General features: G+C 43.6%; 1 protein-coding gene across 1 annotated transcript in view; it reads left to right on the forward strand.

Annotated features, from left to right (window-relative positions):
- Window positions 1–27,292, forward strand: part of LOC119953645 (E3 SUMO-protein ligase PIAS4-like) — a 115,493-nt gene that overhangs the window by 85,188 nt on the left and 3,013 nt on the right. The window contains 5 exon segments of the mRNA XM_038778116.1: window positions 2,180–2,311; window positions 2,496–2,601; window positions 5,443–5,516; window positions 13,867–14,027; window positions 18,724–18,867. Of these exon segments, the coding sequence (XP_038634044.1) occupies window positions 2,180–2,311; window positions 2,496–2,601; window positions 5,443–5,516; window positions 13,867–14,027; window positions 18,724–18,867 (617 nt within the window).

Consider the following 27,292-nt stretch of genomic DNA (forward strand, 5'->3'; position numbering starts at 1 on the left):
GCAATTTGCCATCGCCAATCCACCTAACCTGCACATCTTTGGACTGTCGGAGGAAACCAGAGCACCCGTAGGAAACCCACGCAGACACGGGGAGTGCGTGCAGACTCCACACAGTGACCCGAGCTGGGAATCAAACCTGGGACCCTGGGGCCTTGAAGCAACTGTGCTAACCACTATGCTACCTTGATGCCCACGATGCAGGCGGGTGCGAGAGCAGATGTGTTTTCATCTCGTTGATCACTCACAGGCAGGCCCCTATTGGGGTGGAGGTCACTTTCTCCGCCCTCTGGGCTGGCTGGGGGATTTAATGGAGTTTTTGTTTTCAGGCAAGGTGAAATTCGCCTTGAGGGGGATGAGTGTGGGGTTCCACAAGTGATGGGGTCTGTTTATATCACATTTTGGAGAGCTAGTTGTCACTACGGAAAGCAATGAGAATGTCAAAAGCAGAGACATGGCAATTATTTTTAGCAGACTGACTGGCTGTAGAAAGGAGTTATTTGAGTGGGTGTGAGTGGGTGGGTGATGATTTTCTTCCAAAAGTGCTGAGTAAAAAATATTGTAATTGAACATGGGGTTCTGAGTGATGAGGAAGGTGAAGTGATTGGAGATTATAAATATTTGGGTGATGTCAGTATTCGGTGCTAATGAAATGTGCTATTTTGATATACAAGGCTGAGATTGAATTACGACAGAGTAAAAGAAACATCAGAGAAAGGGGCTGGGAGGTCTCTTGATGTCACTGTTCAGCGCAAGAGCTGATTGAGATTAGGGAAGAGAGGTTACCAACAGGTTTGGGCAGAAAATTAATTGGTACTATTCTGCAGGTCAAGCAGCATCTGTGAAGGAAACAGTTAGCATTTCAGTTCAAATTCTGATGAAAGGTCATCAATCTGAAACATTAATTCTGTTTCTCTCACTGTAGATGCTGCTTAGTCTGAGGAATTCCAGTATTTTCTATTTCAGATTTACCGCATTAACTATTTTTTTCCATAGATTTGGTAGGGTAGTAGATAATAAGATCGAAGAGAAGGGGTGGTACAGCTGAGTTGCTCAAAATAACAAAATGTTCTTTTTACTGGAGTATCACAGACATTGGGATAGGACCCATGCCATCGCTACAGCTGTTTGGATGGGTAACATGCTGCAAAGTGGTGTTAGAAGGAGGGATGGCCTATGTAAGTCGGAAGCTAGCCGCATCAATCTGGATTTTCAGTCATGCATAATGTGTTGAAATGATTCATTAAGGATAAATGTCAATTTCAAAGTTGGAAACTGCAAATAGTAAATAATTTTGCATACTGTTTCATTGTTTGAAACACGTTTGCTAGTTCACTAGCTTGGAAAGAAATCGAGTTACAAAGTATCAAGGCATGGAGAGTGGAAAGGTATAGATGGCACGCAAGATCTGTGTCCCCACCAATTGTAGGTTCTGTTCATTTGTTTTGCATGTGTCCTGCCTTGGTGGTTTGTAGGACTCTGACCTTTCATCTTGTTAGCGCAAACTGACAGCTGAAAGTCTAGAACTACCCTTTGTTTTTGAACAAGAGTGTTTGGCCAAGTTATTCCATTGTTTTCCCCATCCCGTCTTATTGCTGTCAAAGTCTGTCTCGGGATATTCATTGATCTCCTGGTTAGAAGGATAAGATGATGAGATTGGGTGGAGAGGTGACAGAAGACAGAAACACCAGCATAGTTGAATGGAATAGCCTTGTTTCCTTGCTGTAGGTGAGATTTCTGTTCATAGGGTGATCTTTCTGCTCCAGAAACAGAAATGAAAAGAGAATCCATACCTGCTTTTAATCTCCTGTTGCTACGTACATACACAATAATTTTTTTCCAAATAAGGGGCAATTTTAGCATGACCATATCAATCAACCTACCCTGCACATCTTTGCGTTGTGGGGTGAGACTCGCACAGTAACAGGGAGAATGTGCAAACTCCACATGGACAGTGGGTTGGGATCGAACCTGGGTCCTCGGCGCCCTGAGGCAGCAGTTCTGACCACTGCACCACTGTACCACCCAATGATAAAGATATATTGAATATGTTGTGCGAAAGATTTTAGGTTGAACACTTTGAAGGCCTGAATGATCTTCTGTGGCCTTAACTTGCAATGTTGATTGACGTTGAACTTTATTACCAAAAGTTTGTAACCTTCCGTTTTTTTTTTAATTTAAGAGTTACTTTTCATCAAATAAACCTGGAGTAGAACCAAAAAGACCATGTCGACCCATTGATATCACACCACTACTCAATTTGACATCTCGTGGAGCTAACTATTTAAATATATTTTGGGGACATTTTGCCAAGGTAAAACCCTCATTGCGCTTCAATATGTGACTATTTAATATAATGTTTTGTTTCTTATAATACAAATCTCCATTTGTTATTGTGAGAGTTTTTGTTATGCAGGTATCCACACTAGAATTTTATTTGAAGGAGGTTTGTATCTGCCCATTAAATTTAACTGTTTCTCTTTGATTATTTCTTATAGCGATATTCTGTGATATTGTATCTGGTGAAGCAGCACATAGTGGCAGAATTACTGCACAAACTTCAAGTGAATGAAACTAGAGCTCCTGAAATTTCCAGGGAATTAAGTAAGTTTTTCTGAGAATGCGATATTGTGGCTTTTCGTACATAATAGTTCAATTATGATATATTCAAATCTGTGATTGTTTTATAATGGTGACTTGGATAAAGTAGCCAAATGTGTGATTACTAAATTTGCTGATAGCACATAGATAGGAAAGGCACATAGATAGGAAAGTAAGTTGTCAAGGGGCGACGAGTCTACAAAGGGATTTAGATTGGTTAAGCAAGTAGGCAAAAGATGGAATATATTATTTGAATGGAGGGGGACTGCAGAACTCTACGGAAGGATCTGGGTGTCCTGATACATGAATCACAATGTTGGTGTGCAGGTTGATGTTTATTGCAAGGGGAACCTAATATAAAAGTAGAAGTGTTGCTGCAGCTATACAGGGCCTTTGGGTTATTGTGTTTAGTTTTGGTCTCCTTACCGAAGCATGGCTATGATTGTAAACAGTTTGGGAAAAGTTAAAAGCAAATTACTGTGGAAGCTAGAATTAGAAAGTAAAACAGAAAATGGTGGACAATCTCAGTAGGTCTGACAGCATCTGTGGTGAGAGTACGGAGCTAACGTTTTGAGTCTGGCCACAATAGGTGGGAAGCCACAATTAGGGAAGACATGTCAGCAGCACCGTTTTGGAAAGTGCCATCATCGGAACAGACGTGACGGCGGCAAAAGAACTGGGCAAATGGGATGGAGTCCTTCCAGGATGTGGGTTGTGAAGAGTTGTCATTGAGGGAGCTGTCTGAGTCAGTGGGCTTGTTTTGGATACTTGTGGACAGTCTATCCCCAGAAATGGAAATTGAGAGGTCCAGGAAGCGATGTTGAAGATAGACCATGTGAAGGTGATAGAGGGGTGGACATTGGAAACAGAACTGATACATTTTTCCAGGTCCAGACAGGAACATAAGTGGCACCGAAACAGCCATCAATGTACCGAGTTGTGGGATCCAACTCTTACAGGTATCCATAGCCACGCCTTTGGTTTGGAGGAAGTGAGACAAGTTTAACGGATAAATTATTCAGAGAGAGAACAAGTTCAGCCAGACGGAGGAATGGTGGTGAATAGGTTGTTCAGGCCTCTGTTCGCGGAAGAAGCAGAGAGCCCTCAGACCATCCTGGTGGAGAATTGAGTTATAGACGAATTGGACATCCATTGTAAAGAGGAGGCGGTTAGGGCCCGTGAGCTGATATTATGTAGGGAATCAGGAATTGTGGATATAGGTGGGAAGGGACTGGACAAGAGAGTATGGAGTCCAAATCGGAAGAAATGAGTTCAGTGGGGCAGGAGCAGGCTGAAATAATGGGTCTGTACAGTCAAGTTTGTGGATTTTGGGGAGGAGGTAAAAGTGGGCTGTTTGGGGTTTGGAGATTGAGGTTGGAAGCTCTGGAGGGAAGATCTCCAGAGGAGATGAGGTCCGTGATCCTGGAAACAATGGCTTGATGCTCGGTGGGCTCATGATCCAGGAGGAGGGAGGAGGAAGTGTCTGAAAGTTGGCACTTAGCCTCTGCGAGTTTGGGGAAGGGTAGTGGAGGCTGAATAATTTATCAAGGATTAAATAGAATATTTTTGCTCAACAAGGGAGGACAGGAAAGTGGATGTTGAGGCCATGATCTTATCAAATAAGAAAGCATGCTCGAGGGACTGAATAACCTACTCTTGATCTTAATTCTTGTGTGTTCTTCTGTTCTGCTGGGTGTTATTAAATCCAGGGCGCCACTGCAGTAAGCATGTTAGTTGACTTATTTTGCTTTTGTAACACAGGAATCATGGTCGTTCTTGTCCAAACCACTTTACAATGTTTTGTTAGGAGTGGGATATATATTAAAGTTTTACTTACTGGTTTCCATAATTTAATGAATATGCTGGTCACTGGCAGTCTTAATTTTGAGGTGTGCAGGTAATGAACTTCTTTAAAGTGTTCATTTGACTATTTTCAATTACTTCTAACATTTGGGGCTGAAACTTACAAATTGTAATGTTGCATTAACATGTTGGAACCTCCTGAACATAAGTTGCACAACAACAGGGAGCTGGAATTGAAAGCTAGACTCAGTTTTCTTTGTTCCTGAATCCCACCTGGTTCACTAATGCCCTTTTAAGGAAGGAAATCTGCTGTCTTTACCTGTTCTAGTCTACATGTGACTCTGGACCCACAGCAATTCGATTGACTCTTAACCCACTGAAAAATGGCTGAGCAAGCACTCCATTGTGGCAATTGTGGATGACCAACAAATGCTGGCCTTGCCAGTGATGCCCAAGTCCCATGAAAAACTAAAAAGAAATAGATCAAGGTAACTCCATGCGTGCAAGTCTATTCCCCACTCTCTTCAGTTGGGGAATGTTCAGCCTCCCCAAGATTTTGAGCTAGAGTCCGAAGCTGCATTGAACTTATCAATTGGATTGAATGGTTGTGGTTGTTGTCACGTACTAGATAAGTTGCCAGTTGCTTAACGTGTTAAATATCAACAAATTGTATCAACGTCTGTCCAAATACCTTTCTGCTTAGAATGCGCCGTCGGAAAAGATGGTGACAGCAGATTCAGTAGTAACTTTAAAAAGGGAAGTACATACAAGCTTGATGGAAAAATTGGCTGTGTGGAAATAATAGGTGTTTGGGACTGAAAGAGACTCTTTCGAAGAGCTGGCATAGGCAAAATGGACTGCTTCTGTGCTGTAAGATTTTTGTAAGCTAGATTTAAGATTTGCTAAGATTCAAAAAGTTGCATTTCTTGTTTCCTCCTCCAAGCAGAGTATCTTCTCAATGCAAGATAAAATTATTGCTGGTATTGTTTTACATTAATATGTTTCATGTGAGTAATATAAGTTGACCTTTTTACATTAAAGTTCGAAGAAAGCTTCGACTGGAACCTGACAACGATATTACCACCACAGGCCTCCGTGTTTCTCTTATGTGTAGTGTAAGTATTCTAATACTGTTGCAGAATATTTTCTAAAAACTAGTGAAAGAACTGTAAATCTCAAATTCTCCAAATATCATCAAACATAAGTGGTTTTTAAAGAATAATAATTAGATTCATAGTGACTTACAGCATGAAAACAGGCCCTTCAGCCCAGCTTGTCCATGCGCCCAGTTTTTACCACTAAGCTAGTCCCAATTGCCCGCATTTGGCCCATGTCCCTCTATACCCAGCTTTCCCATATAACTGTCTAAATGCTTTTTAAAAGATAAAATTGTACCCGCCTCGACTACTGCCTCTGGCAGTTTGTTCCAGACATTCACCACCCTCTTTAAAACAAAAAAAAATTGCCCCTCTGGACACTTTTGTACCTCTCCCCTCTTACCTTAAATCCTATGCTCTTTAGTTTTAGACTGCCCTACCTTTGGGAAAAGATGACTATCTACTTCATCTATGCCCTTCATTATTTTATTGACCTCTGTAAGATCACCCTAAACCTCCTACGCTCGAGGGGGACTATCGTCCCTGTCTATCCAGCCTCTCCTTATAACTCAAATCATCAAGTCCCGGTAGTGTCCTAGTAAATCTTTTCTGCACTCTTTTTCTAGTTTAATAATATCCTTCCTATAATAGGACGGGCAAGGTAGTACAGTGTTTAGCACAGTTGCTTCTCAGCTCCAGGGCCCCAGATTTGATTCCCGACTTAGGTCTATGCGGAGTCTGCATCTTCTCCCCTTGTCTGCATGGGTTTCTTCTGGGTGCTCCCGTTTCGTCCCACAGTCCAAAGATGTGCAAGTTAGGTGGATTGGCCATGCTAAATTGCCCTCAGTGTCCCAAGCAGGGAATCGACCCTGGGGCAGTGAAGCAACTGTGATAACCACTGTGCTACCGTGTTGCCCATGAATGGCTTTTACAACTTCAGCAAGACGTCCCAACTCCTATATTCAGTGTTCTGACCAATGAAACCAAGCATGCCAAATGCCTTCTTCAGCACCCTGTCCACTTGTGACTCCACTTTCAATTGTGAATGTTGTTGCTGCTTATTGCAGATATTTCATTTCATTACAACTTTGACTGAAATTGCTTTTTTGTCACTTCTTTGTAAAGAAAGAGGGAACTTTGGTTTTAATAATTTCAAGACATAGTTATGGATGGGCAATAAACCTGGCCTAACCAGTGATGCCCACATCCTGTGAAAGAATAAAATAAAAGCCTGGTATCGTCTCAAGACAGTTTCCAGGGACAGGGAAGTCGGTAGCTGGGAAACCGTTTGGAACAGGTATTGACAATAATAACTTCATTCTTCCCATTATTTAATTTGACAAAATTTCTCATCATCCGTTACGATGAGCGGGCAGCACAGTGGCGCAGTGGTTAGCACTGCTGCCTCACGGTGCTGAGGACCCGGGTTCAATCCCGGCCCCGGGTCACTGTCCGCCTGGAGTTTGCACATTCTCCCTTTGTCTGCGTGGGTCTCACCCCCACAACCCAAAAAGATGTGTAGGGTACGTGAATTGTCCTCGCTAAATTGCCCCTTAATTAGGAAAAAAAGAATTGGGTATTCTAAATTTTAGAAAGAAAACAAAATGAAAGTTTGATGAGCAGTCCTATTTAGCAGTAGGAGAGGAGTTGAGAGGGGTAGTGAGGTAGAGCTGGGTGTTATCAGCATACCTAAGAAAACACTGCTTTTGGTTGAATTCGTTGTGGTGTAACATGTAGTTGAAAAGTAAAAAGTTCCAAAGATAGAGGGCTAGATTCTCCGTTTCTAAGACTTTGTTGTCGCTGGGGCAGGATTTGTGGACTGGGGCAGGATTCGTGGACTTCTACGGCAGCAAAAACTGGCGCCTGGACCGATTCAGCGACTGTTAAGGGGCCAGCATCGGTGCCACGTGGAACGCAATTGATTCCAATGCGAAATAGTGCGGGATTCGCCATATTCACAATTAACATTAACATCTGCAACTGCACACACATACACACTGCGCTCCCCACACACACCGTCCCAGCCAACAGGATGGCAGCAAGACGCGTGGCTCCACCGATGCCGAGCTGGAACGGATAGTCCCATCTATAGTGGAGATGCAGTCACAGAACAAGGGACTATATGAGGGGATGCCCTAATGGAATGCATCCCAGAGTGCTAAAAGAGATGGCTAGGGAAATTGCAGATGCACTAGTGATGATTTACCAAAATTCACTAGATCTGGGGTGGTCCCGGTGGATTGGAAATTAGCAAACGTGACACCACTGTTTAAAAAAGGAGGTAGGCAGAGAGCAGGAAATTATAGGCCAGTGAGCTTAACTTTGGTAGCAGGGAAGATGCTGGAATCTGTCATCAAGGAAGAAATAATGAGGCATCTGGATAGAAATTGTCCCATTGGGCAGACGCAGCAAGGGTTCATAAAGGGCAGGTCGTGCCTAACTAATTTAGTGGAATTTTTTGAGGACATTACCAGTGCAGTAGATAACGGGGAGCCAATGAATGTGGTATATCTGGATTTCCAGAAAGCCTTTGACAAGGTGCCACACAAAAGGCTGCTGCATAAGATAAATATGCATGGCATTAAGGGTAAAGTAGTAGCATAGATAGAGGATTGGTTAATTAATAGAAAGCAAAGAGTGGGGATTAATGGGTGTTTCTCTGGTTGGCAATCAGTAGCTAGTGGTGTCCCTCAGGGATCTGTATTGGGCCCACAATTGTTCACAATTTACATAGATGATTTGGAGTTGGGGACCAAGGGCAATGTGTCCAAGTTTGCAGATGACACAAAGATGAGTGGTAAAGCAAAAAGTGCAGAGGATACTGGAAGTCTGCAGAGGGATTTGGATAGGTTAAGTGAATGGGCTAAGGTCTGGCAGATGGAATACAATGTTGACAAATGTGAGGTTATCCATTTTGGTAGCAATAACAGCAAACGGCATTATTATTTAAACGATAAAATATTAAAGCATGCTGCTGTGCAGAGAGACCTGGGTGTGCTAATGCATGAGTCACAGAAAGTTGGTTCACCGGTGCAACAAGTGATTAAGAAGGCAAATGGAATTTTGTCCTTCATTGCTAGAGGGATGGAGTTTAAGACTAGGGAGGTTATGCTGCAATTGTATAAGGTGTTAGTGAGGCCACACCTGGAGTATTGTGTTCAGTTTTGGTCTCCTTACTTGAGAAAGGACGTACTGGCACTGGAGGGTGTGCAGAGGAGATTCACTAGGTTAATCCCAGAGCTGAAGGGGTTGGATTACGAGGAGAGATTGAGTAGACTGGGACTGTACTCGTTGGAATTTAGAAGGATGAGGGGGGATCTTATAGAAACATTTAAAATTATGAAGGGAATAGATTGGATAGATGCGGGCAGGCTGTTTCCACTGGCGGGTGAAGCAGAACTAGGGGGCATAGCCTCAAAATAAGGGGAAGTAGATTTAGGACTGAGTTTAGGAGGAACTTCTTCACCCAAAGGGTTGTGAATCTATGGAATTCCTTGCTCAGTGAAGCAGTTGAGGCTCCTTCATTAAATGTTTTTAAGGTAAAGATAGATAGTTTTTTGAAGAATAAAGGGATTAAAGGTTATGGTGTTCGGGCCGGAAAGTGGAGCTAAGTCCACAAAAGAGCAGCCATGGTCTCATTGAATGGCGGAGCATGCTCGAGGGGCCAGATGGCCTACTCCTGCTCCTTGTTCTTATGTCAGTGAGCATCCAGCAATTGCAGGTGCGGTTGGAGGAGTCCAACTGCGTGTAGGAGCAGGCGGTGGTGCCGACCATGCGTGCCACCCAGGCCAGCACTGTACGGGTGGCGTCCGTGCTGGAGGACTTGGGGATGTGTGTTTTGGCTATGGATCAGCGTTGGGAATCACAAGGCCAGAAAGTTAGACACCAGTTAAGTTGCCACGACTGCAGGGCACAGTACAATGATAGCATTTAGGGCACATATCTGTTATTATTTGTTCACATTAAACACCTGTTCACACTTGCAACCTGTCGGTACTCTGTCAGCTGGGTGTGAGGGGTGGGTTTTTCAGGGCTGCCACGGGGGGGGGGGGGGGGGGGGGGGGGGGTGGTTACCCTGGCCCCACTGTCCATTCCCCCATCCAGCCCGGCAGCCCATAGTCGTATTTTCCCGTGTCCTACCTCCCCTCTCTTTCCCTCATTAACCACTGCGCTGGTTTCACGATTTTTAAAAGCGCAAGTAAACCTCCGCATTGGGAATTTGGCCATTGAAGGTGAAGAATCGCTGAGGCCCCGGAGAGTACCGGGTCAGGCCCGCTATGGATATGCCAGCAGCGTTTACTGCACCTGTATTCTGGAACGCATTGACATTCAGGCAAGGGAGAATTGTGATTTGATGTGAAATCAGCACCGTCACGATTTCTGCGTCGGAACACTTCTCCACCCAATCCCGTCTCGCGATTCCGGCATCAGCCATCAGGAGAACTCGCCCCAGATTCTTTGGGTTATCAGAGTTAATGGTACATGAATGAAAGAGAAGCCGTTGCAAAGTCATATTCTGACTACAATTAAATAGGTACAGTAAAAATGGAACCAGATGAGTGTAGTCCCACTCAGCTGAGCCACATTTGGAGGATGGTGTGGTCAAAAACTGCAGACACGGAGAGAAGGATGAGAAAGGATAATGTAGCTTTGCCACAATCAAACAAGATGTTATTTGTGACTTGGATAAAGACGCTTTCTGAACTATGGGATCAGAGAATCCTGATTGGTAGGATGAAGTTGAAGAGTTTAAACTTGGGAGACACCAGTGCATTCAAGGGCTTTTGGAGACCAAAGAGAGATTTAAGTTGTGATGGTGGTTTGCATGGATGGTGGGGACAAGAGTTGTTTTTTTACGGGATGGTTGATGACAGCTGACAAGGGAGAGAGGGCAGCATCTGTTAACAGTATCAAATAAAGTAGGGGCTAGCAATGGAAATTGGATGGTCAGTGGAATAGTGGAAATAGCAATGAAAGAGGGTCTTGTGGACATTGGAGAGAAACTAGAAAAGGATGCTAGTTGATTGCCAGGCGAGGAAGATCTTTTTTTCTTTTAAAAAAAAAAAATGGATTTAGAGTACCCAATTCATTTGTTTTCCAATTAAGAGGCAATTTCGCATGCCAATCCACCTACTCTGCACATCTTTTGAGTTGTGGGGTGAAACCCACGCAAACACGGGGAGAATGCGCAAACTCCACAGGGACAATGACCCAGTGCCGGGATCGAACCTGGGACCTCGGCGCCATGAGGCAGCACTGCTAACAACCACTGTGCTGTCCCTAGACCATGGAGATCTTAAAGGGAATTTTAACTCTGGTTTAGTGGAAGGGACAGGTCTTAATGGTCTTAATCTTCAAGTAAAAGAAAACCCTGAGTTCTTCAAACTTGTTGTTGGGATAGGGCAAGGAGGTTTATAAACATAGTTTGTAGTGGAAATAAAAGCAGGAGATTATTTTGGCAATCTAAGATGTTCCTGGAAGAGCGAGCAACAGTGGAGAGCCAGTTAGTGTTTTTCTGTGGTTTTGCAGTAAATGGAGGGGTTGGCATTCCTTGGACTTGAGGGAACAGAGATGAGGGCTACATGGGTGGAATGACCAGAATGAGGGAGAGTAATGGTTTTGTTGGGGATTTGGGAATCAAAGGTGAATGTGAGAATGCGGCTGAGCAAATAAGTAACTTTGGAAATGTGGAGAGCCAAAGACCAGACAGTTGGGTTTCTGAAATGTTGATTGGTGGATATTTCTCCACCCTACCTGCTTTCTGGGCCAGATGTAGATGGAGGTAGGGTTGAGATTTGGGAGGGAAGAATGGGAGTAGAAAGTGATGCAAGGAGGTGATTAAAGATGGTCTTATCTTTGATTGATAAGACCGGATTAGTGAGACAGCAAAGGAATATTAACTGGGTGGAAGCTCGAGACCTCCCCCGAAGACGGAAAACACTGGCTGGAAAATTGCTGTTGGGTTCTTCCTTGCAATTAGTGTCTCGCATTGAGAGAAAGTTTTGAACTGAAAATGAAAGCACAAGATAAAGCAACTTAAACTGTCTTAAAAGCAAGTGTCTTATATGCCCTTTTGTCTTTGTCTTTTTTCTGATGTTTCTCATCCAATGATAATCTCTGTTGTCACAAGTAGGCTTACATTCACACTGCAATGAAGCTACTGTAAAAAGTTGTATTGTCCGTTTTAGTTCCAGCACAATGTTTAACACTTTGTAAATATTGACAATAGCATGGATTATCAACATTCTTCAGTGGTGATTATGAACAGTGTAATCTATAGGGCGGCGCGGTGGTTAGCACTGCTGCCTCATGGCACCAAGGTCCCAGGTTCAATCCTGGCTCTGGGTCACTGTCCATGTGGAGTTTGCACATTCTCCCTGTGTTTGCGTTGGTTTCACTCCCACAACCCAAAGATGTGCAGGGTGGGTGGATTGGCCAGGCTGAATTGCCCCTTAATTGGAAAAAATGAATTGGGTAATCTAAATTTATTTATTTTAAATGAACAGTGTGATCTATTACATCCTTTGTTTTTAATTTCACAGAAGCTGCAAACATTTTGTGAATTTTATTGGATAAGCATTTTATTCTTTCATAGCAGTTTTCGGAATAAACCTTTTAGTTACTGAGTGTATGGAGCTAGTTTTCACTGAACAGAATGTGATAGGAGTATTCTCAGTTCTTAGTAATGAAACCCAGGGTGTAACAATATAAATATGTTTCCATACTATATTGTATGTAACAATATTTGTAAATGAGTAGCTATATCCTATTGTTACACACTGTTACTATATGTGTATCATAGAATTAAACAACTCCGATTGTCCCTCTGAAAGAGCTCCAATTAGTCCCTCTCGCCTGCTCTTTCTGCAGTGCTCTGTATTTTTAAAACATCCGATTTCTGTTGGAACTACTGAATCTGTTTCTATCTTGATCATAATAAAATCTCCATCCTTTTTTTGCCAATTATTTTAAATCTGTTGCCTCTAGTTACCAACCCTCATCAATGACGATAATTTCTCCCTATCGATCCTGTCAAACCCATTCGGTATTCCATTTTCCATAATAAATTATCATAGGCCTAAAGAAAGAGAATTACCATAATAACACAAGGTAAATTAAACCGTACAATGCGAGGTCAATGGTCTAACTCTTGAATGTTATGATCACAGAAGATGTTAATCGCCAAATCTCAGAGCGAAACTTGGATGACAGACTATCGCTTTTTTGTATTCTGAAAATAAGAAAACATTCTGATCTCAGCAGCAAGAAGTCCAGTCGCACTTTGAATTTAAAGTAACAGATTTATTAACGAGAATAAAAGAAAACTTGAGCACTCAAAATTACATTTGTACAGTTAAAATAGTCTGACAAAGTATTTCCCCCCAAAAGACTCCCTACTTGGCTAGACCCAGAAGTAAAATATCTTTCAGGCAACTTTTCCCTATAGATGTTTAACTATATAAATCCAGTAATTTTACTCAAAGCAAAACTGCTGTCTCTTTAATAAAGATGTGCCACATGGCTTCTCACACTCACTTCTACTCTGCTGTGGAAATCCAAGAAACCTTCAGAAACAAGACTGCTTTTTGCAACCCAAGACTTTTCTGGCTTGTCTGGATGGCTGATTCAAACATCTCCACCCAGCCTTGAACTGTTTTCAGGAGTTCTTCACCACACCCAAATCAACTCAACATCTCTCCTTGCATATCCTTTTCCCCCTTTCATCTTCAATTCCATTGTTCGCAGCACTTCTTTGAACTTAACCTCTCCAAATATAACAATCTTTCATGTCCCCCATTGCCCTCTATTATGAGATCAAATCAAATTTAAAAACCTTCCTTTTGTTTACTTATGAAACCATTGCAAGATGGAGAGACTCCTCCCCCCCCCCCCATTGAAATGTAACAGCTGAAAACCCAAGTCCCTATCTTTCTCTGAATGCAGCTTTCTAAACTTATTTACTCAAAATCACTTGACTAGCTTCATTACAAATGCATGCATTTGGCACCTTCTCTGCTTTCATCCCTCAACTCTTCCAGACAAAAGGTCTCCCCATTAACCTTTCTCCAGCTTAATTAAATAATTTAAACACACGAATTACCATGCCCCAAAAATATATTTTTTAAAAACATCCATTTTCGCAGTCTCACTCCCTTGATGCCATTATAAAATTGCTTACGGTGGATGAGTTGTATCATCTAATATTCATGTACATGGACAATTAGTTAAGTTTCAGTTGAAACACAGAAATGTTGAAGCGTAATAGCAATTTGTTGTTCTTCCCACTTTCAAAAAATGTATTTATTGGACTTTATTTATGTATAATTTGTTTTCTAAATCTACCTTTTCCAATGTCGTTACCCAACAGCTTGGCAAGATACGGCTTTCTGTTCCCTGTCGCAGTATTACCTGCAGGCATTTACAGTGTTTTGATGCAGAACTTTATATTCAGATGAATGAGAAAAAGCCTACATGGATGTGTCCTGTATGCGACAATCCAGCTCCTTATGAACTGTTATTTGTAGACCAGTGAGTATTATTCCAGAATTGCAGTTTTATGTACAGTGCAGTTTTCAATGAGACTATGGATTTGCAATAGGTATTTGTCCACACAGTCAAATGAAATAAACAAAGCAAGTACTGCCCACATCTCCACCCAAAAAAATGTTAATACTGTATGTGCATCTTTTCATTGTCCGAACAGTCTGTACTACTTGCGTGATCAGCTTCATGTCAGCAGGCAGTTGGACAAAGCATCTCTAATCCAGCTTGATCTGGCGGAGAGTGCAAAATAGAGAAGACTGGGAAGAGAGGTTCAGTTGGGAAAGATTTGGATTAGTTGGAGTGAGGCTTCTGAGTATCATAAGTGAATTCAATGCGCTTTCTATGGAGAAATTCTGGAAACAAAAAAGAGAGATTGATTAGTTACGGACAAATCAGGCCAGCTCTTTTTTATGGGCAGGCCCTGTGATGTACCACTTTTCTTTTATATTCGCTGCACTTGACATCCAGTCCCCATGGGACAGCGAAACAGTGTCGACGTTTTGAGTGAAGAAGTGTGGGTTAATTCAAAAGTTTTGTTGATATTTGAATGAAGTCAAAAGTCGGACCACCTTCCTCCATGATTTCTTCGACTTCTGGTTCGCCAATTCGCTGTTTGTATTTCTAGTTTGGTCAGCAGTCATGTGTTAAGTATCTGGTTTGTAAGCCCACTATGTCATAAATCCTCCAGTGTAATAAAATTATTATAGGTCCTCAGCAAGTCTGTTAATCTTTGTTGGAAAAAGAACTAAAGATAATCTGCGGGATTCTCCATCGGTGGGATCTTCTACTTTGCTGGCAGCGCACCCACAGCCGCGGGTTTCCTGACAGCGTGGGGTAACCACAATGGGAAACCCCATTGGCCGGCTGCGGGAACGGAGAATCCCACCCAGTATCTTTGAGGGGGGCAGGTTAGGTGGATTCCCCACACTACATTGCCCCTTAATTGTAAACAAAAATAATTGGGCACTCGTGGCGCCGAGGTCCCAGGTTCGATCCCGGCCCTGGGTCACCGTTCGTGTGGAGTTTGCACATTCTCCCTGTGTTTGCGTGGGTTTGATCCCCACAACCCAAAAGGTGCAGGGTAGATGGATTGGCCATGCTAAATTGCCCCTTAATTGGGGAAAAAAAGAATTGGGTACAGTAAATTTATTTCAAAAAACAAAAGAAAATACAAACAATGACAGTCCAGGAAAGACCCTGTGGTTCATCCAGCCTGCTCCTCACAACTGCAATGCTGTGAGCATCATGATATATGGACTGTCCCCCACCTGAAAGCATGTGACCTCCTGATGACGAACACACACAGATTAAATCTGAGGGAAATTTTGATGAAGGAAAGCTGGAAAATTTCTCTCCAATCCTTCTTTAGACTGCCAAAACAAGTCCAGAAATTTACTCTAGTCCTGATGATGTCATGCAGGACCTAACTTTTCTACAAAGTGATCTGTACACCAGCCAGAACCTGTCTAGCTCTTCCTCAGTTTCCCTTACATGAGCCCCAGCCTGTTCTGGGGTCCAGTAATCTCTTCGCCTCTGAACATCTATCCTAATTCTAGTCTTGCATAACCTGTGAGATCTCCAAGACATCCCAAACCTATTTAGTCTTCGGCTACCTTGACTAATAACTAACCTGGTTCAAACTGGAAATTAATCTTCACCTTTTCAAAGTGGGCCCAGTTATTTGAACAAAAGGTCTGAGCCACACAGATACCATCTCCAACAAGAGAGAAATTAATCTTCTCCCCTGGATGTTCAATGACATTATCATTGCTGAATCCCCCACTACCTGGTGAATATCATTGACCAGAAATATAACAGAACAGGGCAGCACAGTTGTGCAGTAGTTAGCACTGCTGCATCACGGCGCCGAGATCCCAGATTCGATCCCGGCTCTGGGTCACTGTCCATGTAGAGTTTGCACATTCTCCCCGTGTTTGCATGGGTTTCGCCCCCACAACCCAAAGATGTGCAGGCTGGGTGGATTGGCCACGCTAAATTGCCTCATAATTGGAAAAAATGAATTGGGTACTCTAAATTTTTTTTTTTTTTAAATATATAACTGGACAAGACAGATAAATGCTATTACTACAAGAACAGGTCAGGGGCTGGGGATTATGTGGTGGGATTCACATTCCATTAATTCTCAAGGTCTGTCCGCAATCTATAAGGCACAAATTCAAGAGTATGATGGAATATTCCACATTTCTGGATGATTGTAATATCAACAGCATTACAGCATTCAAGAAGTTTAACAACATCCAAGGAAAAACAGCCTGTTTGATTGACACCCCATCTGTCACATAACTGCTCACTTCCTTTACCATTACAGGACAAAGGTAGCAATTCTACCACTATTGCACAATGCTAGCAATGTGAAATTGTCCATTTTAGAAGGTAGAATAGAAAAGAAGCTTATTAATTTAAAAGATGAAAGATTGCAGTGCTCTGAGATGCAGAGGGATCTGGCTGTCCGAGTGCATAAAGCACAAATAGCTAGTATGCTGGTACAGCAAGTAATTAGGAAAGATAATCAGATGTTATCATTTAAAGAAAGGGGAATTGAATACAAAATTGGGTAGGTTATGCTTCATCTTACAGGGCATTGGTGAGACCACATTTGGAGTATTGTGTACAGTATTGGTCATCTTATTTAAGGAAGAATGTAAATATGTTGGAAGCAGTGAGAAAGTTTACCAGACTAATACCTGGAATGGGTGGGTGTTCTGAGGAAGAAAGGTTGGACAGACTAGGCTTGTGTCTGCTGGAGGGAGGCAACCTGATTGAAATATATAAGACTGGGAATGTGGAGAGGATGTTTCCCCTTGTGGAAGAATTTGGAACTAGGGGTCATTATTTAAAACTGAGATTAGGTGAAATTTCTCTTGAGGATCAAGTCTTTGGAGCTATCTCCCTGAAAAGATGGTGGAAGCAGAGTCTTTCAATATTTTTAAGGTAGCAGTGAATAGATTCTTGGTAAGCAAGGGGATGGTAAGTTATCGGGGGTTGGCGGGATGAAGATTTGAGGTTACTATCAGATCAGCCATGATTTTATTAAATGGTGGAGCAGGCTCATGGCTGAATGGCCTACTCCTTATTTGTATGGTTGTACCATTTACCAGGTGCACTGCAGCAGCTCTTCAAGTGACCCCCTCCTTCCAAATCCATAGCCTCTAATACCCAGAAGAACAAGGGCAGCAAGCAGATGAGAACACAATCAGCAAGTTCCCCTCCAAGTCTCACACTATCCTGACTTGGATATATATCATCATTTCTTCAATGTCACTAGGTCAAAAATCTGGAACTCCCTACAGCACTGTGCATATACATTCACCCTGGGCGTTGCAGCAGTTCCAAGAAAGTTTCTTGACACCCATATTTCAAGAATGCATAACAATAAGTGTTGTGCTTTTTCTCTCTCCCTCAACTCACTGATTTTAGTGCTTTTACCTGGTAGGTATTTGCATGTTCATTATTCTCCCTGTCCACATGTGTATCAGCATGTCACAAGTTAAACATAATTTGTCAATCCCCAAACTCTTTTGAGATTTGCAAACGTGTAGGAGTCCATCATTGTCTTGACATTCACACACATCTGTGCCATCCCCAAATTTGTGGGCCATGATCCCAACTGCTGTATTGGAATTGTAAATAAAAATAAAGAAAAACAGTCCTGTCATCAATCCCTCCTGGACACAACCAATCCAAGTCCACCTACAACTGTAATTCATTGATAGCCTTCCAGCCGGTTCTGAATCTAGCTCGGTATGTTATTGCTAATACCGGGGGCGTAGATTTTGTAGACAGGTCTCAAATAGATAATGTGCCCTATGGTGTGAATAGAGCAACAATACAGGGACAGGCCCTTCGGCCCTCCAAGCTTGTACCGGTCATGATATCAGCCTTGGCCAAAAAGCTAAAGAACAATACAGCATAGGAACAACAATACAGCACATTGACCTAAAGATATCAGATTTATGTGTCTTTTATCATAATTGCTCACCATGATAATGAATTCATCGGGTTTTAGTAACAAATAAAAGTACTGATTTTTGAGAAGTAGAAATCAAAATAGTGTTATGTAATTTGGTAACTGATTTACTGTTTACTGTTGCTGAGGGATGGGCAAAAGTACACGGTGCAAGATAAAATAATTTGTTTGTAGTAGAATTTTGGAAGCTTTAAATTGCAGATTTTAATATTGTGTGTGGAAACCTCATGCATGGCCTGTTGATTTCTATTAACTTGCCCATCATGTAGAATTAGCTGCAATGCAAACTGATGACTCCGAGGGGATTTTCTGGCCATTGTCACCAGCAGGATCTTCCAGTCTCACTGGCAAAACCCCACCACGAGTTTGCTGGCGGCAGGGGTGAAATCAGTGGGAAATCCTATTGACAGCAGCAGCACAAGAAGATCCTGCCAATGGTGGGCCGCCTCCCGCTGCCAGGAAATACGCTGCAGGGGCGTGGAAGTGCCCTCCTTTTGTGTCTGCATTTTACCTCTAACCAAAGTCCTGAATGTGGGAGCATCCTTACATGAGCAAAATCGACAGGTCATGCATGTATTCATATCATCATGGTGAGAAATCATCACGTTTTCAATGCTTAACTAACCCGATGGTGACGACCAACAAAGAATGAACAGATGAGGAATAAACACAAGCTTGTTTTTATTTACTTAGGCTGTTTTTAGATATTCTGAAGGAGTGCGAAGAGGCCACTGAGGTTCAGTTTAAGGATGATGGCAGCTGGACATCAATAAAACCAGAGAAGCAACCTCAGAAGAACTCTGGTCTTAAATACTCAGTAGTGGAATTAGAAGGTTGGTTTCTTTGACTTCAGTGCCCTACACGATTATTGATGATGAGATATCAAATGAGCACAAACTATAAGCACATTTGGGGAAACCTCTTCTCTACGGTGTCTGTAGGGCAAGGGAAAGGAAATTTTGATGCTTGTAAAGGTAATTTTAAAAAGGGGAGCACTTTTGACACGTGGGTGGGATTTAACGACCAACCCGGTACCGGCATGTTTATGTTTATAAATGTTTTTATTGGTTTTTTGAACAAAGTATATTTGCTGTTCTGTACACAGAATAAGAAATATATATAGCAGAGAAGGGCACACCCAAACATACCAAACAAAAAAGTAATAATAAAAAATAAAATAGAATAACTGGTCGGGTATTGTGCACCAGCTCAACAGCAGCAACTCTGTACAACTGGCAAAATTATTTACAACACCTAAGTAGGCGACTTTTTGTGTGTGTGTTGGGGGCGGGGGGGGGGTGGTAAATATACATTTGGGCGCTGGAGAAACAATTACAGTAAGCAATACTCCAATGGGTTTGGTGTTGGTGTAGTCACTTGCTTCTCCCGGACGGATCTCGCTGCCATTGCCGTCTCGTGCTCACCTCCGCTTCAGCCCGTCTTTCACCTGTATTCACCTTGTTCTCTGCTCCTGGAGATGCCAAGTTTGTTATTGTATCCTGTGCCCTCCTTCCGGCTGTCATTTCCCTGCCCCACCCTGGTTCTCCTCACCTTGTGTCCCCTGCCCTCCCGCCCACCCCCTCCAGTGGTTCGCCTTTCTTTCCTCTTAGGTTTGGCTGTTTCCACCCCCGCGCCCCGCCCCGGTCTATCTCTCCCTCTCATGCTTTGGCTACTTTCCTCTGATTCCTGCCTATTCTGCTTGTTCGTTGGCCGCAACAGGTCCTGGAACAATTGGTTGAATGGCTCCCACTTCTATGGAAGCCGTCGTCCTCACCCTCGGCTGGCAAATTTGATTTTCTCCATTTGGAGAGATTCCGAGAGGTCGGACAGCCAGTCTGCAGCTTTGGGTGGTGCTGTGGACCGCCAGTCGAACAGGGTTCTACGGTGGGCGATCAGGGAGGCAACGGCAAGGGTGTATGCCCTTCTCCCCAGGAATAGATCTGGCTATCCCGAAGACCACCACTTTCAGGCATGGCTCCACCCTCATCCCCACCTCTTTGGACATTGCCTCGAAGAAGGCTGTCCAGTACCCCGCAAGTCTGGGGCAAGACTAGAACATGTGGGCGTGGTTGGCCGGGCCTCGTTGGCACCGTTCACATCTATTCTCCACCTCCGGGATGAACCTACTCGTATGGGTTCTTGTTAAGTGGGCTCTATGTACCACTTTTAGCTGCATCATGCTGAGCCTTGCGCACGTGGAGGTGGGGTTGACCCTGTGCAGTGCTTCGCTCCAGAGTATTCAATCCCCTGGTACTCCTCCCATTTCTTGTTGCGTCCAGTACGGTGTCGGCCCTCGACCAGTTGGTCATAACTGGCACTAGTTTTCTTTATCTAGTATGCTTGCATCCAGTAACTCTTCCTGTATGTCTGTCGTGGCGGTTGTGGGTATGTCCTTGTCTCCTTTTGTAGGAAGGTCAGGCCCAACTTGCTGCCATAGTTGGTTCCAGTATTGGAGGGTGATTCGGTGCCTGTTTCTAAGCGGTGGAGGCAGCCCACTAGCGGGATTTATAAGCCCGCCATTGTCGATGGGATTTTCCAGTGACTGCAATCCTCGTCACCGGGAAACCTATGCGCCAGCTTGAGGCCAGAATATCCCGCCAGCGTGAACAGCGGTAAATCCCGCTTTCAGTGTGCACAGCAAACCCTTATTGAATTGAGTGCTTGCTGCTGAATAATCCCCCTGCTTGTTCAGCCTGGTATCTTTGCCTCAATCCACAAGCACCCTTAACTCCTGTTTCCCAGAGCAGTCCATGCTGTGGTGTCCAGTGAAGTTGCAGGGTTGTGCTGTAGTCCCCATATCCAAGAAGAATTGGGATGAGAGCATTTGAAATTCAATTGACTTGATATTTCAACTGACAGGACCATTTATTGTTTCATTACTTTAAATCCTGGTGTCAAAAATGAAACCCATAGGGCAGCACGGTGGCGCAGTGGCGAACACTGTGGCCTCACAGCACCGAGGTCCCATATACAAATCCCGGCCCTGGTTCACTGACCAGGGAGAGTTGCACATTCTCCATGTGTTTATGTGGGTTTCACCCTTAATTGAAAAAAATGAATTGGGTACTCTAAATTTATTTCTAAAAAATGAAACCCATTTTGTTGCTCCTTTACAATTTCTTCCTAATTTAATCTCCTTTCGAATTCACTACCAGTTGTCATATATTAGAAAAATTAACAAAGAGAAATGGATAACCCCTTGGATTCATGGAAGAATCTTCGGTTGGTGTTTATGCTTGCTGACTCCTGATCCTACACCTGGTTGTGGTGGTCTACAGTGCCATTCACATCCTGGCACTGTAGTGGGGCAACATACTGGAGGAGAGTCATAGGATCTCGTCTGATTAGGATGGGCCAGACCAGGAGTGGCTGGAGGACGTGCCCGGGAGGACCCGTAGGAGCAGCCGGAGGAGTGAGGACGAATGCAGCGGCGAGGGTCCGGCATACCCAGAGGGCTAGGGAGGCCTTCATCCTCGCCGTTCCTCACATGGTCAGTGGGAGAGAGGGATAATTTTGCCTGACATGAACACTCCCTTGAGACAGGTCATCTGGGTGAAGGGACAGTGGATCCTCACCTCTGCGGCGTAGGATGGGTTGTGCTGGTGGATGCCAGGGTGTGCTGGGGCACGCATGGTATTCGCTTGGGGGGTGGAGTGCAGCCACCGACTACGTGTGGGGGGGATGGAGGTCAGGATGGCGGCAGGCGGGACTGGTGCCAGGGGTCTGGTGTTAAATTACCCATGCAGTTCGTTTGAGGCCGTTGGTCTTTCCTGCACTGGACGCAGTCCTCTGGTCACTCTGCCTGCACTGACAGCTGCTGCCACTACCTCCTGACGGCTCTGTGGCTGGTCCTCCGACCCCATCAGAACAGGGTCTTCGGCTTGCTTCCACAACATCCAGAAGCCTGGCCTAGTCGGCATCTCCAAAGTGTAGAGCAGGTCTACGCAATGGCATGGTTGCGTGCTGACTCGAGTGTGTTCTGAGTGAGCGTTTATGAGCAGCTCCCCCTTGTTAGCGGGGAGCTTGCTGGGTGTGGGTCCAGGCAAATCAGCAGGTGGGGCAGCCAGTTCTGGGAACCTTTTTTCTGCACTAATTGCCGTTTGATAAGGGCTGACGTCTAGTCGGGAAGTACCCGGAAGTCTCGCCTGATACAGTTCTTAGAACGCCTCTCATTAGATCACCCTATAGTGGTCAAAGATTATTCTGAGCCCTCTTGTCCACAAGGGAAATTCCATCACATTGAATTATCATTTCTCTCTCTCTCCACTCCTCGCCCCATTCTAACTTTAAACCATTTCCGTATTTAGCTTCTCACACTGTTCCTAGCTCAATACAATCTTCAGAACAGTATGTTGTCTTTTTCGTAGGCACTCCACAGTCCCTTTTGGTGTGAACAACATTTGGATAACTTTGGAAAAAATAGATAGCTGTATTTGTTGCTTCCTATCTCCAACCACCTGGTTTTCCACCTTCCCTATTTTTTTTGTATATCTTTCACTGCCATCTTGATCAGTTATTTTCATGTCCTTTGTTTTAATACTATTACACTTGAGATCCATTATTCTCCACCTGTTTCACCTTCCTGCCTGATGTTTTTCTGAAGCTGTATAATTATAAATACCTGGAGTGACTAACAGCCCACTCAAGCCTCCCCTTGGCCTGGCTATTATGTATTCTATTTATTTTTACTTTATTTCCTCTCTTTTCTAAGTGATGGCTTCAGGTTGGCTCTGATCTCTCACACACACGGCTGAAGATTTCGAGTATAGGAGACAGCATTTTTTTTTAAAATCTTGGCCGTAACTATCCAGTCATTGCAATTCACTTTCCCTGCCAGCAGCAGACCTCTGCCTGCCGATGTCCCGGCAGCGTGGAGCGGTTACAGTGGGAAGTCCCATTCACAAGCGTTGGGAAGGTAGCCGTCAGCGAGTGGTACGTCACCAAGAAACACGTGGCTGGAGAACTGGAGAAATCCTGCCCCATGTATTTTCTGAAGGCTCAAATGAATGCGATATCAATTTTTAGTGTAGACTGAGTAGATAATTGAAAAATATCTAGTTTTTTGGATCGGCAGATGTTCGTCACTCTTCTATTATTTATCTGAGCTGAAATTAATCTAAATGCAGAGTAATGCATCAGGGGTTGGGGAACTGAAGAAATGTTAACTTTTATGATCAGAGTGACAAAATTACAAACACATTTAGGTTTGTGTCCATTTATTTATCAGACTGATGAATATTAAAATGGTTCACACTGAAATTAAAATGGTTCACACTGAAATTAAATTGAGACCTTAAAATCATAGTGCAATACAGAAGGAGACCATTCCGCCCACCATGTTTGCACTGGCTTTCAAAGAGCATTCTAGTTAGTCCCACTAGTAAGGTTAAGGGGGGGTTGTTGGGTTACGGGTATAGGGTGGATACGTGGGTTTGAGTAGGGTGATCATTGCTCGGCACAACATCGAGGGCCGAAGGGCCTGTTCTGTGCTGTACTGTTCTATGTTCTCTGCTCTTTTTCTATATCCCTGAAATTATTTTTCTCTATAATTCCCTTTTGAAGGCTACTATTGAATCTCTACCCACCACTTTTTATCAGGCAGTCCATTCCAAAACATGATCACTTATTGTGTAAATAAAGTTTTCCTCATGTCACCTGACTTTTTTTGCCAGCACCTTAAATCGGCCCTCTAGTATACAAACCTTCACCTCATAGAAGCCAGTTTCCTCTTTATTTATTGTCCTCTTCATTATTTTAAATCTCATATTCAAAATCCTCTTAGCCTCTTCTTTCTAAGGAGCTCCTCCACCAATCCTGGACTGCGATCCATTCTTGTAAATCTCAGTCTGTACTTAATCCAAAATCTTCATGTTGTTTCTAAAGTGTAGTGCTCAAGAATTGGCATAAAACTCCAGCTGGGCTTGTTTAGCACAGTGGGCTAAACAGCTGCTTGAAATGCAGAACAAGACCAGCAGCGTGGGTTCATTCCCGTATCTGCCTCCCCGAAACAGGCGCCGGAATGTGGCGACTAGGGGCTTTTCACAGTAACTTCATTGAAGCCTAATTGTTACAATAAGCAATTATTATTAATCAGTGTTTTAAGTGGCTTTATTATAATTTCCTGTCTTTTGATCTCCATGTCCTTTTTAAGAAGCCCAGGATCCTGCCATTTTCAAAGATTTGTGCACAAGCACTCCAGGTCTTTCTTCTTGTACCCTTTTTATAAATTGCTCCATTAATCATGTATTATTTCTGCTCCTTTTTCCTACCAAAATGTATGGTCTCACCCTTTTCTGGATTTTCACATGCCCTGCATCCTGTCATGCCACCTCCTTGAAGGCTGTTACAACCTTCCTCACTGTCTACTACTTCTAGATTTTGTGTAATTAGAACATTTTGAAATTGTGCCGTTTATCCTCAATCCATGAATTTATATCAAGTGCAGCAGCGGTCCAAAAAATGAACATCAGGAACTCCACTGTGTACCACCTTTCAGTTTGAAAAAACATAATTTTCCAGAACACTTTCCTATTCCTCAGTTCTGATAGTAGTTCATTAACCTGAAACATTAACTTATTGTTTCTCTTCACAGATACTGCCTGACCTGCTAAACATGTCCAGAATGTTCTGTTTTATTCCAGAATTCAAACATCCACAGTATTTTGCTTTTGGAGTTGCCAATACTGGTTGGCTCTTATGCTGGCTAGCTTTTAAAAGCCCATGCTTTTTGAAAGACTGTTCATTTGCTTGATTATTATTTTGAAAAGATTTTCCCAATTGTTGTGCTCCTGCATTCGCAGGTTTAGCCTTCTCTCTGCGCCAAGGATCCGTGCTTGGGCCTCAGCCACTTATAATCTATATTATTGATATAGATACAGTTTGAGTAGAATCTACCCAAGTTTGCTGACAACACAAAGTTAGGTGGGAAGGAAAACTGTGAAGATGATGGAAAGCCACTGCAAATGGATTTATTGTTCTTTTAATGTAGGGTCCCCAATTCTTTGTTCTTTTAATTAAGGGACAATTTAGCGTGGCCTGCACATCTCTAGCTGTGGAGTTGAGACTCACACAACGCGAGGCGAATGTGTAAATTCCCGCATGGACAGTGACCCAAGATCGAACCCGGGTCCTCGGTGTCGTGAGGCACCAGGGCTAACCACTTGCGCGACTATGCCACCTGAACTGCAAACGGATTTAGACAGGTTAAATGAATGAGCAAGGACATGGCAGTAGGAATATAAGTGGAGAATATGATGTTGCCACTTGATTGGAAAAAAGAAAAAGCAAATATTTTTTAAATGTTGCAAGACTGGACATTTTGGTATTCAGAGGAATGAGAAGCTATTGTTTGGAATATATAAAATTCTTGAGGGGGCTTGACAAGTTAGATCCTGGAGGATGTTTCCCCTGGCTGGGGGAAATCTGGAGTTAGGAGTCACCAGTCTTTGGATAAGGGATCGGCCAATTAGGGCAGAGATTAGGAGCAATTTGTTCATATTCGAAGGTTGTGAGTCTTTGGAATTCTTTACCCCAGCGAGCTGTGAATGCAGTTTTTGCAACAAATTTGTGCAGTCCTAAATGCATGAATGCATTTGGCAATCAGCAATAAAGTGTAGATGAGGTTGAAAATCAGCCGTGAAGGGCGGCACGGTGGCCCAGTGGTTAGCACTACTGCGTATGGTGCTGAGGACCCAGATTTGATCGCGGTCCCGGGTCACTGCCTGTGTGGAGTTTGCACATTCTCCCTTGTCTGCATGGATCTCACCCCACAACACAAAAAGATGTGCATGCTAGGTGGATTGGCCACTCTAAATTGGCCCTTAATTGAAAAACAATTGGTTGGGTACTCTAAATTTTAAAAAAAGAAGAAAATCTGCCATGATCTTATTGAATGGAGGATCAGGCTTGAGGGGGTCCAAATGGCCTAATCCTGCTCCTATTTTTTCGGTTCATATTACTTGTACGTAGAAATTTACTGACCTGTAGAGAGAGGTATCTTTTCTAACTTTCCCCACAGCTATATGGAACTACTTAATGGGAGAGGGACTTTGTTGAATTGTTGCTTCACAGCGCCAGGGACCCAGGTTTGATTCCCAGCTTAGGTCACTGTCTGTGCGGAGTTTGCACGTTAACCCCATGTCTGCGTGGGTTTCCTCTGGGTGCTCCGGCTTCCTCCCACAAGTCCCGAAAGACATGCTTGTTAGGTGAATTGGACAGGTGGCGGAGAGTGGCAACTAGGGGATTTTCACAGTAACTTAATTGCAGTTAATGTAAGCCTATTTGTGACGCTAATAAAGATTATTATTATTAGAATTTGACCAATTCTAATGAAATGCTACAACCTGAAAATGTTGGACAGATTCTTGTTATGGTGTCAGGGGGTCATGCCTGCAGGCCTGAAAGCTGCGCTGCCTCTTTTCAGGAAGGCTTCACGCAAGCCAAGCTAATCGGGCAGCCGTGAGGCCTGCAGCGAACTTTCCCCTGGGAGCAAGATCTGTGGGCAGAGGATGGCAATCTCTTGTGTTCCGCAGCGCCACTGGGGAGGCGGTTGCTGCCACCAGATGGACAAACATCAAAGTCCCAGGATGGTAGAGAGACCTGGACCACAGATAAGTAAAGTGTAGGGGGTTGCTGGCTCTCAGCAGATTCCTCCTTCCTGATATCAGCACCCACCCCAACCTCTGGGGGTGACACGCTGGCTGCACCGTTTTCGCTGTCATGCACACCACTTGGCAACATCTGCAAATTGAGGTTGTTAAATGGTAGTTAATTGGCCACTTGAGGATCTCATTTGGTGGGGTGGGATGGTCCACCATAGGCCTTCCCACCAAAACGTAATTCTGAAGGAGGCAGGAAGGTGGAGGGATTCTGGTGTGCCACCATCCCGCCCAAGTACCTTCCCTTCCTGATTCTAAGCTCCCATCAGCATAAGCACGAGATTCTCCCTAGTGACGCTGCTTTTGTCCCTACCAATGCTCCCTGACCTGAGTATTCACAGCATTTTCTGTTTACATTCCAGATTTTCAGTATCTGCAATTTTTGGTTTTGTAGTGGACTCTGACATAATTGAATACTCCACTTCTCTCTTCTGTTAGAATATTATGGCTTAAGGGGTGGCACAGTGGTTAGTACTGCTGCTTAACTGTGCCAAGAACCCAGGTTCGATCCCGGCCCCAGGTTACTGTCCGTATGGAGTTTGCACATTCCCCCCATGTCTGCGTGGGTCTCACCCCCGCAACCTAAAGATGTGCAGAGTAGGTGG

This window comes from Scyliorhinus canicula, chromosome 18 (assembly GCF_902713615.1).
Source record: "Scyliorhinus canicula chromosome 18, sScyCan1.1, whole genome shotgun sequence".
NCBI lineage: Eukaryota > Metazoa > Chordata > Chondrichthyes > Carcharhiniformes > Scyliorhinidae > Scyliorhinus > Scyliorhinus canicula.